General features: G+C 39.1%; 2 protein-coding genes across 7 annotated transcripts in view; one reads left to right on the forward strand and one right to left on the reverse strand.

Moving 5' to 3' along the window:
- The window catches only part of HERC4 (HECT and RLD domain containing E3 ubiquitin protein ligase 4), a 129,427-nt gene extending 124,706 nt beyond the window's left edge, over positions 1-4,721 (reverse strand). For 2 of the 6 annotated variants that reach the window (XM_055425624.2, XM_055425621.2), the window contains exons 1-2: positions 4,368-4,720; positions 2,259-2,563 (exon numbers count right to left, since the gene is read on the reverse strand). In XM_055425624.2, coding sequence (XP_055281599.1) covers positions 2,259-2,484 — 226 coding nt within the window. In that variant the 5' untranslated portion in view covers positions 2,485-2,563; positions 4,368-4,720. Of the gene's footprint in view, positions 1-2,258; positions 2,564-3,038; positions 3,075-4,367 lie in introns of those variants that run through there. The other 4 variants (XM_055425623.2, XM_055425622.2, XM_088841921.1 and 1 more) reach the window with 4 other exon arrangements.
- Positions 4,722-14,048: 9,327 nt separating this feature from the next.
- MYPN (myopalladin) overlaps positions 14,049-14,971 on the forward strand; it is a 112,825-nt gene continuing 111,902 nt past the window's right edge. Inside the window, exon 1 of the mRNA XM_088841924.1 lies at positions 14,049-14,132. The gene's annotated coding sequence lies outside the window, so the exon portion shown is untranslated. The remainder of the gene's footprint in view (positions 14,133-14,971) is intronic.

Consider the following 14,971-nt stretch of genomic DNA (forward strand, 5'->3'; position numbering starts at 1 on the left):
AATCAAAACTGATTTAAGATTAAGTAAGTCCCTGTCGGAGCAACTACCTCCATTTGACATTTTACTTTTCCTACCTATGTAACTCGGTACACTTCAATACATATTTTAATTTGACCTTCTAGTAATAAAAGTTTTTCTCAGGATAAAGACTCTCTCCTATAAAGCTAAGCTATTTCAGCTCCAGATTTACTTTCTGCCTATTTATGAGATCAGTCATCGAATTAAACTTAAGACTTCATTTTTCCCAGAAATCTTCAATTCTATCCAATGACATTTCTCATCATTTAAACTTCCCAGTCTCAAAATACATGCCACATCACATAGAATTTCAATTCTCTCTAGTTATTTCATTTACGTATGCCTTAATGTCCAACCAAGGCTCTAAATTTTGCAAAGATAAAGTTTATGCCTTTCATTTTTCTATCTCATAGAGTGTGATGTACTCTGAACCATAAGGCAATCCTAAAGAGGTATCAAAACTTAGGTAAACCCACCCTCCCAACTTCATATTGCCAAATAATGATTCCAGGATGAAGCAACAGAGATAGAAAGGTCACAATGCAATCATCACAATGTCAACATGACCACAAGGAAGCCTCTTCTGGAGAGTTAGGTTTCTCAGAACCTCACCTATAGGGTTAAAAGCTGCTCCAGGTTCTAAGTCATTACACTATTAGCACACAGTGTCTACCACCCTTGTCTTGGACACAGAACAAATGTTAAATAACATTTAAAGAATTTAAATAGTAAACTTTAGTAACCATATTGGCAATTTCTATGTGCTAGCTTTGTACTTTCTACTTGCCCTGTAGCCTCTCAGAAATTACTAAAGCAAAACAGAGATTATGTTCAGTTACATTTGTGGGGCATGTTAAGTATAAGAATAGGAACAACCCCATTACCACGAAAATCTCAACCTGAGGCAGTATTCCAAGCTAAGTAAAAAAGGTAAAGGACCCATCTGCCTCTGAAGCAGTGATTACAAATAGGTATCAACAAATTATCACTCATGTTTAACAACATGACAATCTCAATGTCTAAGATTATGAAAATCTGATGATTCCATAGAATATTCTTCATGAGGCAGAGAACAAGAAAACTACCATTTACCTTGTTTTGCAATAATTAAACCTCTTGTATTAAGCATCACTACCATTCATCCAAAAAAAGAATTAAATTACAAATTAAAGCAGAAGAAAAGAGGTTAAAACTATCAGCAAAAAAAAGATGAAAACTACACAGTAATTTACAAGTTAGAAGAATGAGGTTGGGCACAGTGGTGAAATGATTATGAAAAATGAGTAACATGCTTTAACAACTTTAATATCTTATACTTTCATTAACCTCTTAAAAAACTAACAAGAAAAAAACCACTTAAATAATGATGTGGTAAAGAAAAATAACTGCCATAGAAAATACTTAGATGCCATTATTGCTAAAGTTAAAATAAACTGTGAATCAGTAAAGCTGTAATCTTATCTGAATTTACCATCTTAAGAATTAACTTTTAGTTAACACAATTGAAAAAAAAATTCACATATTTCTAAGTGTGGTAATATCTGACTTTAAAATAAGTATAACAAGGAAAACAGAACATGAAATGTGATCAAATTCCTCAAAATTCTCATTATCCTACAAATTATTTTAAATTTGGTTTGTATGGCTACTACATTATCAGGACATCTCATAGACACAAAACTTTCAATATCTAGTGTTACTACTTGAAAGTAGGAGACTAGGGAAATAAAAAACATGTCAAACTAAATAAAATCGTGTATTTAAAATACAACAGAGAGAACAATAGAATAATTAGGATTATGTTTTAGTCAAGTAAAAAGGTTTCATCTTAAATTTCCCCCCTTTCTGATATACGGAAAGCACACAGTAAATTATACATTTAAAATCTGCTCAGTGTGGCTGAACAGTACTTATAAAAAAGAACCTACATACTGTATATTCTTTATCAATATACTCAGTATCAAAGAAGATCTATATACTGCAGGGTAGTTTTCGCTATTGTTTTACATTACCGAAATTAATTTCTGAAACCACAGCTTCATACCATAAGGATTTATAATAGAAGCAGTTAAAAAAAGAAACAAAATAAGTTCTTAGGAGCATGCAAACTGTAATGGATATATTTAATGCCTAGTTTGCTTTTTAAAGCTTGGTCAAAGAAAACATGAGTTTAACAAAACTGTTCGACATTTCAAACTTATAACTATTAGAAAGAGCAAACAAAAAAACGTTCAACTTACCTGGTTTCTTTCTGGATTTTTCATGACCTAGCTGCCCTAGATCATTACATCCACACGTGTACACTGTTCCATCATCCAGAACAAATACAGTATGTCTGAGTCCACATCCTACATCTCGAACCTTTTTATTTATAAAAAAGTCACTTTTTCTGGGTTCTAGTACAATTTCTTCATCAATTCCACCCAAACCTAGCTGTCCAAAAGAAGCATTTCCCCAGCACAACATGTTTGTAATTCTTCTGGTCTTCCAGCTTCAATAAAAAACTCCCTTCTGAAACACTGGCAAGTTGGAGGTGTCCCTATGTCTGAGAAGATAGAAAAAAGTTAGTATGACTTCAAAGAAAACATAATGTATAATTGCTCTTTCAAGTGCTAGACTACAATAATCACTTTGTATTAAACATGAAATCTATAATGTGCTATATAAGTATCATTCAGTTGCCAAAACCAATCAGTGGTATATTCTTAAAATTATTACATAGAAACGTTCAGGAAAAATACATCACTCCCCATGACTACAAAACTTAAATATTAACTAGCTTTGACTTTTTGTTATCTTCTGATAGACTACTCTAATTGAAACATTATCTTGATGAAGTTAATCTTTTTCTGCTTTTTGCTCTGGATAATTTCAGTGGGAGTAAGATATAAGACATCTGTCCACTGCCCCCAAAATCAGATATATACTCAGTGAAAAACTTAAGACTACAGAAACAAACGCTTGCAATCTCCCTCAAGTCACAGAATAAGTGAATAATTAGACTTTCTAATAATACCTACCTCCACATTAACAGAAAACTGAAGTTCTTATCTGTACTAGAAAAAAAACAATAATGGAAACTTTGAGTTTCCCACAATTTAAAGACTCTTCCAACTATTGATAGTAAGGGGTCCCAAGGAAAATTATAGTTCTTTAAACTCTGATCTTAAGAAAACCACCTCCAAGGATCATACCTTACAAATCAAAATATTAACACTCTGACCTCACAATTATATTTAACAACTAAATCAGTGTACCTAATTATAATACAAAAGAATGCAGCTTAGAGATCAAGACTCTCCCCAAAAATTCAACATTTTCTATTACGAGTGGTAACCATGACTAAAAAATGTTTCCCCAAGGCAATCTATGTCTGTCTATACCCCTGAGACAATTATTTGAAGATGGGGGTAAAAAACTGCAAATAACATTGGCACTGTCGATTTTTCAAGAACAGAAATGGGGATTGGGACACTGATAGTCTGATGGCGAAATCTGTAGAACTTTCCAGTACACTGACTGAATATTTCTTCGCTTACACAGACACGGTAACAAAGAGCTCACTTCATCTAAACCTACACAGATTTTTAGACACATCGCGTACTAAATAACACAATTACAGGAAGCCCGTCTTATTCCCGTTGTAGTCACCCACATTCCTTACACAGAACCTAAGAAGTTTCCAAACCCAACTTTCCTACGTTCAGGCTAGCACAAGTGCTGAAGCTGTCTCATTCCATCCATGGCCCACCCATTAACAAAAGTTTCATTTCATTCTTTGGGGGCATCTGAACCCGATAGTTCCCGTGAGTTATGCGTTGTCTGATCGGTTTTTGCTCTTCTTTTTCAAGGAGAGGACAGGAAAACACCCTTAATTTCAGCGCACGAGGTTTATCCATCCTTTTCTTTAAAAAGTCAGCGGGGTAATGAGAAAGACGTCCTCTCGCCAGCAACAGGTAGGGGAAAGAGAAGCACTTTATTCCCATCATCCCCTGAACATGCACTCAGAACAGCTCAGGGGGACCGCGGGAGAGAAATCATCTGCACACACCCAACCTCACGGGCAGACCAGTCAACCACGGCAGCCGCCCGCTCGCAGCAGCCGCAGAGGCCAGTGGTCGAGGCTCCGCATCTCCGCGGCCCTCGTCCCAAGGAAGCCCTTCCCCAGGAAGGTGCGACATTCCAGCCCCCGGGCCAAGGGGCCCGGCACTGCCCTCGTCCCCCACACCCCGCCCCGAGGAAACGCTGAGAAAGCACCGAGCGCCGGGCTGGCCTGTATCCGCCCAGCCCGGCCTGCCCCCTCCCTAACGCCGTCACACGCCCCCGAGCCAGCCCGGGCAACGACTCACCGGGCCCCTCGAGGCAGGGGAAGCCCAGGGCGGCTGGGGGCGGCGCCTCCCCCGACAGCGAGGCAGCGCGGCGGCTGAGGCAGGTCTCCAGCTCCCGGACCCTTCCTTCAGCCAGTGGCGGCGAACACCAGCGACTCTCCGGCGTCGGTGAAGGTGCTCCGCTGCTCGTCTCTCCGGCTCCTGTGAAACTTTACCAGGCTCCTCAGAGAAGAGCAGCCGCCACTGCTGTCCAGTCCAGAGCCAGCCGTCAGCTACCCGGATGGAGCGGGAGGGGAAGGAAGGGAGGAGAGAGACGCGGAGAGCACCAAGGGTGGGGAGAACTGGGGGAGAGACTGGGGAGGAGCAGGGAGAGGGGGAGGTGGTAACGCGGGGGAGGGGGAGGGGCCGGCCGGAAGTGAATCGCGGAGCACGCGCGCGAGCCCGCCCACTTCCCGGCGCGCGCGCCTGCGCCGGAATCCTCCCCGGGCACGCCGACCCAGGCGCCTGCGTAGTGTGCTGTTTTGTGTTGCTTTTAGAGGAACATGCCAAATGCAGAAGTTGGGGTTGGCAAGACGAGCGGAGGCGTTTGATGTGTCTTGTAACAGCGTTTCAGTGTGCACACGGACCTTTTAGTGAAGAAATTTCTTCGTTTTTTGGCTAGGTTGTCTTTTTCCCTATTGGTTCCAGTCTATTATTTTATTCTACTTTTATCCAAGGAGAATTTGAAATCGCAGAGAAAACATCGCAAACATGTGAATAAAGGCTGGTGAACTCTTTTATTTTATCCCTTAGCCTCACATGGAGCTAATCTGAGCATACCAGATGTATTCACAGCAATGATGGAGCCTACTGGCATTAAATATCAACACAAGTTCTTGCTCCCGATAAAATGTTGGCTGCCATCACTTTCTGCACTCTTTCTTGAAGATAAACATATTATGCAGGGCCTCTTTCATTCAGAGAAAATTAAGCAATGTGTGTGGCTGGAGTTCCAGCCTCACATAAACAAACTGCATTTCCTAGACCAGTCAAGGGGGGGAATTTAAAACAAGGCACTCTTGAAACTTTATGTCACACTTTTCTAGTACCTTGACTTCAGAATGTTGAGAACCTAGAAAAAATTCCACAGTAAGCCATTATTTCTTTATCGCATTGAAAAATATACCACAGATTGGAAAGTGTCTGTGCTAGACTACGTATGTGTATTAGTTCCTTAGGGCTGCCATAACACAATACCACAAACTGGATTTCTGCTTGCTTAAACAACAAATATATTGTCTCACAGTTGTGGAAGCCAGAAGTCTGAAATCAAAGTGGCAGCAGGACTGGCTGTCTCCTGGGATCCCAGAGAATTTTCTCCATACTTATCTCCTAGATTGTGATGGTTGCTGACAGTTCTTGGCATTTTCTGGCTTGTAGAGGTAACTACACTCTAATTCCTGCCTCCATCTCCACATGATTTTCTTCTCTGTGCCTCTGTGTCCTTCCCTCCTATAAGGACATCAGTCATTGGATGATGACTTAATCGATTGTGACCTCTTTTTTAACTGCATTGCATCTACAATGACCCTATTTCCAAATAAGGTCACATCCTCAGGTACTGGAAGTGAGGACTTCATTTGTCTCTGGGCAACCCAAATCAACCCACAACTTTATTTCTGTACAGAAATAAGAGTAAAAATTGCAAGGTACCTAAACAAAGCGTAATTTCAATGTTGGGAGTGGTGATGATGCTCATGAAACATACTTAATTCTTATTCTAATAGCTTCATTGCCCTTGTAGGGCTTTTGTTGTCTTTTAACCTTCAGGACTTTATGCCTCGGAATGTATCATTAAAGGGGAAGTTGTGGGATTTGAGTCTTCAAGGTATGCAATAGATGCTGCAACAAATAGACACTAAATATGAGTGTTAATGTGATACGAGTGTTTTTTTACCTTTTAAACATTCCAGTGAGTATTCCTAATGAGTGAAAACTAATTTCCAGGAGCTCCAGGAGATGAGGACACCAGGAGCTTCTTAAAAGTTTTGTCTGGTCACAGACTTAGAAAAGGAACGTATGGAGGCGGGAGGGATAGTTAGGGAGTTTGGGATGATCATGTACACACTGCTGTATTTAAAATGGATAACCAACAAGGACCTATTGTATACCACATGGAACTCTGCTCAATGTTATGTGGCAGCTTGGATGGAAGTGGGGTTTGGGGGAGAATGGATGTATGTATGGGATACATGTGTATGTATGGCCAAGTTCTTCCCTGTTCACCTGAAACTGCCACAAAATTGTTAATTGGCTATACCCCAATACCAAATAAGAAGTTCAAAGTGTGGGGGGAAAAAAGAAAAAAAATTTTGTCTGGTGAGGTACCACATACCACTTCACATCTGCACGCATAGTGTTAGGAAGAACTACACACCTAGATGCAAAGGGACTGGGAAACATAACCTCTGCTGAGTTTCAGGTACTACTTTATACCAGAGAAGAGAGCACAAATTGGTGGACAGCTATCTCTGCTACATGGATGCACCTCTACAATGTTTTACAATATAGATCTTGCTTGTAGAAAGTGGAATAGACTTTTGTAGATGTCCCTTTTAACCTTATAAATCTATGAAACTGTGAGGTAAGATACCAGAAAAAAGGCTATGATTACCTTTAAAGTGAAATAAGCATAGGGTCAGAAGGTTATTAGGATAATGCAAATTTGTTGTATAAAAGCAGCATGAGTAACTGATCATGAGTAAGTATGGCCTGTGGTGCCAGTTTGTCTGGATTCAGAGCCTGAACCCACAGGCCACTCAGACCTCTGTCCTTCCTTCCTCCCAAAGATACCTACAGACACATACTAATGGTCTGTTTTACAGAAAATTACTTCTCAGTCACAGTTTCTATGAATGGGAGAAATTAATAATCCTTCTCACTAGGTTGTGGGAATTTATAAAATAACATGTACAATACCCTGAACTTGGCCAGTGTTTTGTCAATGTCAGCATTACTATGACTAATATTACCTCTCCTGAACTCCCAATAGTAAGAGAACATTTGGGAAAGCATTCCATATCACAATGATATAATTTTAATATAGAACAAAAGTAAAATATGTTTTACCTCTTGTGTTATTTTCACTTAAAAAAATGCTGAGACTGTTGAGAAATAGGTGTTAATTCTGTCCCACTCTTTCCCTTGCCATCTAGCCATACTACCTGCGCTGTATACCGCCTGACCTCCTTCAGTCAATTCTGCAGTCATGTTACCTCTTCAGGCTTCCCTGATCACCGTACCCAAAAAACCAGCCCCTCACTTTCTATAACTTACCCTGCTTTATGTTCTCTTATGTCTGTTATCACTACCTGATATTTATGTGTATAATACAGGAGTGTATGATGTTATATTTATTATATATGTCATGTATAGCCTGTGCTCTGTAACAAGAGAAGCCGCCACAAAGAGAGGCCCCATGCATCACAAGGAGTAGCCTCCGCTCACCACCAAAAATAAAAATTAATTAATAAATTAAGATATACTTTGAGAATAGAATTAACAGAGTTGGGATGGATTGTTTGTAGGGGATCAGAGGATGGGAGGAGCACTGGGCCACTAGGAGCTTTCTGACTTGCAGACATTCACCACCATGAGGATGGCTGATGAGGGAAGAAGAACAAATTTTGCCTAGGAGAAACGAAGTGGTCTGTTTTGGCCTTAAGTCTGAAAAATCAGGAGTGTGTTTCTATAGTTTCCTAGGGCTGCCATAACAAAAGACCCACAGACTGGGTGACTTAAACAACAAAAATTGATTTTCTCACAATTCTAGAGGCTAGAAGTTGGATATCAAGGTACTGGCAGGTTTCTTCTGAGGTCTCTCTTCTTGACTTACAGATGGCTGCCTTCTGCCTGGGTGTGTGCATGGCCATTCCTCCCTCTGCACTCTCTGTCCTAGTCTCTTCTTATAGAAGCACCAGGTGTAACGGGTTGGGACCCACTCATTTTACCTGCATCACCTCTTTAAAGCCCCATCTCCACATGCAGTCACATTCTGACTTACTGGAGATGAGGACTTCAGCATATGAATTGGGGGCCGGAGGGGGACCGAATTCAGCCCATAATTTGTTTTCTTCCTTCTGAATTGCATTATAAAAAGTCCTTTTAATGTTGTCTTACTGGGTATGGACCTAACCCTGAAATGAGTGAGATGAAAGAAAGAATTCTTTTCTGCCACATAAATGAGAAAGCACAGAAGAAATTTGCTCTTCTTTTTTAATAGATGCAAGCAAAACAATTTTCTTGATAATATTATATGTTATGCCACTTAATCAACAACATGAAGAATAATAATTCTAGATATTTATTATAGAATCCTTCTCAACTTTCACTCTCACATTTATACTAATCTCATTTTCTGCTCTAAATTTACATTCTGACTCCGATTTCCTTCTCAGTATCCCAGCGTGAAACAGTAGTAATGATCATATTATAACGACCTGAAACACTTTTTAAATGCTCTCTTTTATAATTCTCTATAATTTCTTTCTGTTATCTATCCCCTTATTACAAGAATTCAGCTGGCATTCAACCAGGCATAAGCCTGAAAAAAATCACATGTAATGTGGCTATTGACCAGTATGTGGGGATGTGTCCATGCCTTTGAAATTACAGCATGATTATTCCAGTTACTATACTTTCTAAACAGAGTGCTCAAAATGACTGTACTGATTTGTGGGTTTTTTTTTCCTTTTTGTGTAGTGTAGGCAGTAAAATATAAAAACATTTTTTTAAAGTCTTAACTGTATGGTAAACTATGCTTTTAAATTAATTTTATCCCACAGCAATCATGAGAATTCTGTAAGTTCTAATTAATAATGAGCATCACAAAAGAAATATGGTATTAAGTGTAGAATCTATACATATATGAATCTTTTAAGTCTATCTGTTTTTCTTTTAAAGGAAACAAATAGCAACAAAGAGAAGAAATCTCAACTATTAGAGCTTAAGGGTTAAACTTTGGGTTGCAACTCAAGCTGTTTTGTTGCTACTGATTTCAAAGGGTCTTATAAAGATATTTGAGGTTGAAAAGTTCTAATTCAGCTGTCAGAAATATGAAATCTGGAAAGTTTATTTTCTTCCTTGTGCCAGGTTCCATACCAAAGTAAATCAGCAATATAACCCTCATCACATCAAAGAGTGAGACTGTACATATCTATGTATACACAAACATAAACATATGCACACACACATATATATGTATATTTTTAAGTGGAATGCTTTACAGCCTTCAAATAGGATCAGGACTAAAACTAATGGTAACTACAGGTTTTAATCAAATTAACAGTACTAATTCTTTTTTAGGCATCAACCACAGTATGAGTATCCTCGTCTATAGAATCCTTTATTAATAACTTGTGAGCTAAGGATATAAAGGAAACAAACTTGCTGTGCATCTTATTCAATTATCACTTTTTACATGGGAAATTGACAATGTGGTGTGATGGTTTTTTTTTTTTTTTGGCCTTGTGGCATGCAAGATCTTAGGTCCCTGTCCAGGGATCAAACCAGCAGCTCCTGCAATGGAAGCACAGAGTCCTAACCACTGGACTGCCAGGGGATTCCCGACAACACATGGCCACAAAAGTAAGGAGATAGAAAAGCTTTTTAAACTCCATTCCCTCTTATCCTGTCTCCCGGAACTCCTGTGCTCTAGAACCAACTGTTGGTACCAACATACAGATAACTTTTATACATATTGATTGCAAATTTTTTAAAAATGTATACTGCTACTCATGCTTCTTTTGGAAAAATGAAATAGATTGCCAAAATAACTGGCACTTAGATAACACAGACATTTTTATGGACAGGTTTTCATTAGGGTTTAAAAATGTATTTTTATATGCTCAGTGTAAGATCTGATAGCCTGAAGGAACAGTTGAGCAGTAGTGACTAGGAAGGACAGAATGTTCCTAGAAGACAAATTATAGTTGCCACCTCCACATTGCCTAAATACAGTTTAACCACATTAAAATGACAGAAATGTTTGCCCAAGAAAAATGCCATGCAGTTCAAGCTGCTATTTTACTGTAAAAAAGAGAGAGAGAGAAGAAAAATTACACTTTGTCAACATAGGGATATTAAGAGGTGAACTGAAGGATTCTGTGCTGTTCACTTTCAACAAACTTCATCTGTTCAATCTTTAAAAGGAAGCTTTACCTAGCAAGCTAACTTCCAAAGAGCGTCTTTCAAACTGCTCCCATTTGCAAGTGCTCAGAGTGTTGACCATAAAATAGAAATCCTATGAATTGGTCAATGTTAGAATTTATTCCTAGTTTGGAAAGCATTTTTTTTTAAGTATTGTATCATCAGAGAATATAATTGTACACTGAATCTACAGTAAGGATGAAACACCTTACCATCCTTTTCCTAGTTACAAATAGGGAGACTGAATAAGATGGTTTCTTTTATTTAATATAAAACTATTCTATTTAAAATTAAATATGTTTAGTATGGGAAATTCTAATTTTAAAAATTAAAATAGATTTTATCACAGCAAGATCCTCTATGACCCACCTCCTAGAGTAATGGAAATAAAAACAAAAATAAACAAGTGAGACTTAATTAAACTCAGAAGCTTTTGCACAGCAAAGGAAACTATAAACAAGGTGAAACAACAATCCTCAGAAATGAATAAAACAATAGCAAATGAAACAACTGACAAAAGATTAATTTTCAAAATATACAAGCAGTTCATGCAACTTAATACCAGAAAAACAACCTAATCAAGAAGTGGGCAGAAGACCTAAATAGACATTTATCCAAAGAAGACATACAGATGGCTAATAAGTACATGAAAAGATGCTTAACATTGCTCATTATTAGAGAAATGCAAATCAAAACTATAATGAAATATCACCTCACACTGGTCAGAATGGACATCATGAAAAAAATCTACAAACAATAAATGCTGGAGAGGATGTGGATAAATAGATACCCTCTTGCACTGTTGGTGAGAATGTCAATTGACACAGTCACTATGGAGAATAGTATGGAGATTTCTTAAAAAACTAGAAATAAATCTACCATATGACCCAGCAATCCCACTACTGGGCATATACCCTTGAGGAAATCATAACTGAAAAAGACACATGTACCCCAGTGTTCTTTGCAGCAGTATTTACAAATAGCTAGGACATGGAAGTAACCTAGATGTTGATCGACAGATAAATGGATAAAGAAGTTTTGGTACATATATACCATGGAGTATTACTCAGCCATGAAAAGGAACACATTTGAGTCAGTTCTAATGAGGTGGATGAACTTAGAGTCTTTTATACAGAGTGATTATTATACAGTCTATTATACAGAGTGAAGTAAGTCAGAAAGAGAAAAATAAATATCATATATTAACACATATATATGGAATCTAGAAAGATGGTACTGATGAACCTATTTGCAGGGAGCATTGCAGATGCAGACATAGAGAACAGACTTGTGCACACAGGGGTTGGGAAAGGAGAGGGTGAGATGAAAGGAGAGAGTAGCATGGAAACATATACACTGCTGCCGCTGCTGCTAAGTCACTTCAGTCGTGTCCGACTCTGTGTGACCCCATAGACAGAAGCCCACCAGGCTCCCCCATCCCTGGGATTCTCCAGGCAAGAACGCTGGAGTGGGTTGCCATTTCCTTCTCCAATGTGTGAAAGTGAAAAGTGAAAGTGAAGTCGCTCAGTCTACCATATGTAAAATAGATAGCCAATAGGAATTAACTGTATGATTCAGGGAGTTCAGACAGGTCCTCCCTGACAACTTAGAGGGGTGGGATGGGGTGGGAAGTGGGAGGGAGGTTCGAGAAGGAAAGGACTTCTGTGTACCTATGGCTGATTCATGTTGATGTATGGCAGACACCAACACAATATTGTAAAGCAATTATCTTTCAATTAAAAATAAAATATTTTAAATAAAGAATTAAAATAAATTTTAAAATATTAATGATTATTGTTAATAACTTAAACAATTTGGTAAAATATAAAGAAGAAAATATCAGAAATACCCCCTCAGGAGATAGACACTGATAATATTTATTGAACATCACTGTGATGTTTTTTCAGTCTCCTAAGTATGTTGCACAGACATAGAAATTGGTATGTTAACCCAAAGGATCTTGGACCTTTGTAAACTATTTTACCCAACAATGTGCTAAGGACCTCTTTCCAAATATGGGGAGCTTAGTTATGTTCATGTAGATGACATGTAAAGACCATGAACTTCTACAGGGCCAATTATCCACATATATAAATAAATAATGGATATGTTCATTCTTATTCTGTTCAAGTAGAATAAAATCTTAAGCTGCATGTATTTAGGTGTGTCTTATTATATTGATAAGCATCATGTGTGATTTGATTGCCTAAAATGGTTTCTCCCGGTTCTTCAATCTCTCTGGCTCCACAAAGTAGCAAAATGCTCAGACTTGACTTGTGACTTAGTCGCTCAGCAGTGTCCGACTCTTTCTGATCACATTGGCTATAATCCACCAGGCTCCTATGTTCATGGAATTCTCCAGGCAAGAATACTGGAGTGGGTTGCCATTCCCTACTCCAGGGAAACTTCCCAACCCAGGGATTGAACTGACTTCTCCCATGTTGCAGCCAGATTCTTTACCATCGGCCACCAGGAAAGTTACTCAGAGGGATATAGAAAATGCTCAGGATATAGAAAGGAGAAACTTGAGATGCTGTTTAGCATATCCATTTTGTCCACTGCACTTGTATATTTATTCTTAGTTAATAAACACTTTGTCTGATCATACCTATAATATATATGAAGACATAATTTTTATTCATTATATAAAAACTAAGGACTTTGTAAGCCCTCCTCTTTGAATCCGTCTATATATTGGAATATCTTATTAGCTCTTGAGGACAGGGACTCTGCTTTATTAATTTTTTATTCTCACATCTTAACAGAGATCATGGAACACAGTGGAAGTTTGATAGATCTGTTATAAAAATTACATAAATGAAATACACACGTGCTTTGCTCATCACTGTATCCCTGTGACTTAATACCTTATTCACAGTAGAAACTTAGTGAATGCTTGTTAGATAAACATGATGTGGAAATCTGGCTACTGGGAAGTACCACTAAAATCTAACATAAAAAGTTTTCCTTAGTCCCTTCAATTCAGGTAAATTCAGATTAAGCATAATTCTGGAAGATATTTTGGTGCTGCTGCTGCTAAGTCACTTCAGTCGTGTCCGACTCTGTGTGACCCCAGAGATGGCAGCCCACCAGGCTCCCCTGTCCCTGGGATTCTCCAAGTAAGAACACTGGAGTGGGTTGCCATTTCCTTCTCCAATGCATGAGAATAAAAAGTGAAAGTGAAGTGCTCAGTCGTCTGACTCTTAGCGACCCCATGGACTGCAGCCCACCAGGCTCCTCTGTCCATGGGATTCTCCAGGCAACAGTACTGGAGTGGCTTGCTATTGCCTTCTCCGGGAAGATATTTTACTGACTACTAAAAAATAGCTCAGTTATACAGAGATGGGTTGGGGAGGAGAAGAGAGAGAAGTTGTAACAAACAAATGAGACTTGGAGGAGAAAATAGCTCCTCTGAGGGGAGCCACCTGCTCTGATAGCCAAGGCAGCCGCATGAGGAAGCAGCCTAAAATTAGCAGGATGGTCAAGCCCACGGAGGGAAAGCCACAGCAGATTTCCCTGTACTCAACAAGTGAGGTGAAGGACCAGGAGCCCTGGTGGAACCCTCCTTAGCCTGTGGAGATCCACTACAGTTTGTGCCAGGTAAGGCACTTCTTCAGAACTCACCTTGGGAGGTAAAGCAAGTGATTTCTTTTCTTTCTTTCTTTTTTTTTTTTTTAGCAAGTGATTTCTTAAGGGAATGTGCAGAAATTGAATGATTTAATACTGCCTAGTTAAGAGGTCGGAGAAGGCAATGGCACCCCCACTCCATTACTCTTGCCTGGAAAATCCCATGGATGGAGGAGCCTGGTAGGCTGCAGTCCATGGGGTCCCGAAGAGACGGACACGACTGAGCAACTTCACTTTCACTTTTCCCTTTCATGCATTGGAGAAGGAAATGGCAACCCACTCCAGTGTTCTTGCCTGGAGAATCCCAGAGATGGGGGAGCCTGGTGGGCTTCCGTCTATGGGGTCGCAGAGTCGGACACGACTCAAGCAACTTAACAGCAGCAGCAGTAAAGAGGCACCTCCAGGAATCTAATAATTAACAGAGTGATAAACCTATTCTTGTGTCCATCCTCATCCAAGCTATTCATCTGAACCACCCCTTTTTACCTTGTTGAACTGGGGCTTTCTGGTCGGTGCTGTTTTTTTCTCACCTTGTTGCTGTTTTTTTTCCTTACCTCCTCCCTTGTTGGAATAAAGGGAGGAGCCTGTCCTAGGAAATTTGTAAAACCAGGTGGAAGAACAATAAGGAAAGAGTACTTCCAAGTGATATTTAAAGATTGTATAAGAGCAGAGCCAAAAAGGAAAGATTAGAGATACCAAAATAGGACTCGGTGGGCAACAGTGTTCTTTGATCATGGGTGAAGTACAAAGTCGTTGAACTGGTCAAAGACAGAAAACAGAATCCTGGAGGAGGCCAAGATTTTCTGTGTTGT

Source organism: Moschus berezovskii, chromosome 12 (assembly GCF_049115385.1).
Source record: "Moschus berezovskii isolate FMDL1 chromosome 12, NW_MosBer_1.0, whole genome shotgun sequence".
Lineage (NCBI taxonomy): Eukaryota > Metazoa > Chordata > Mammalia > Artiodactyla > Moschidae > Moschus > Moschus berezovskii.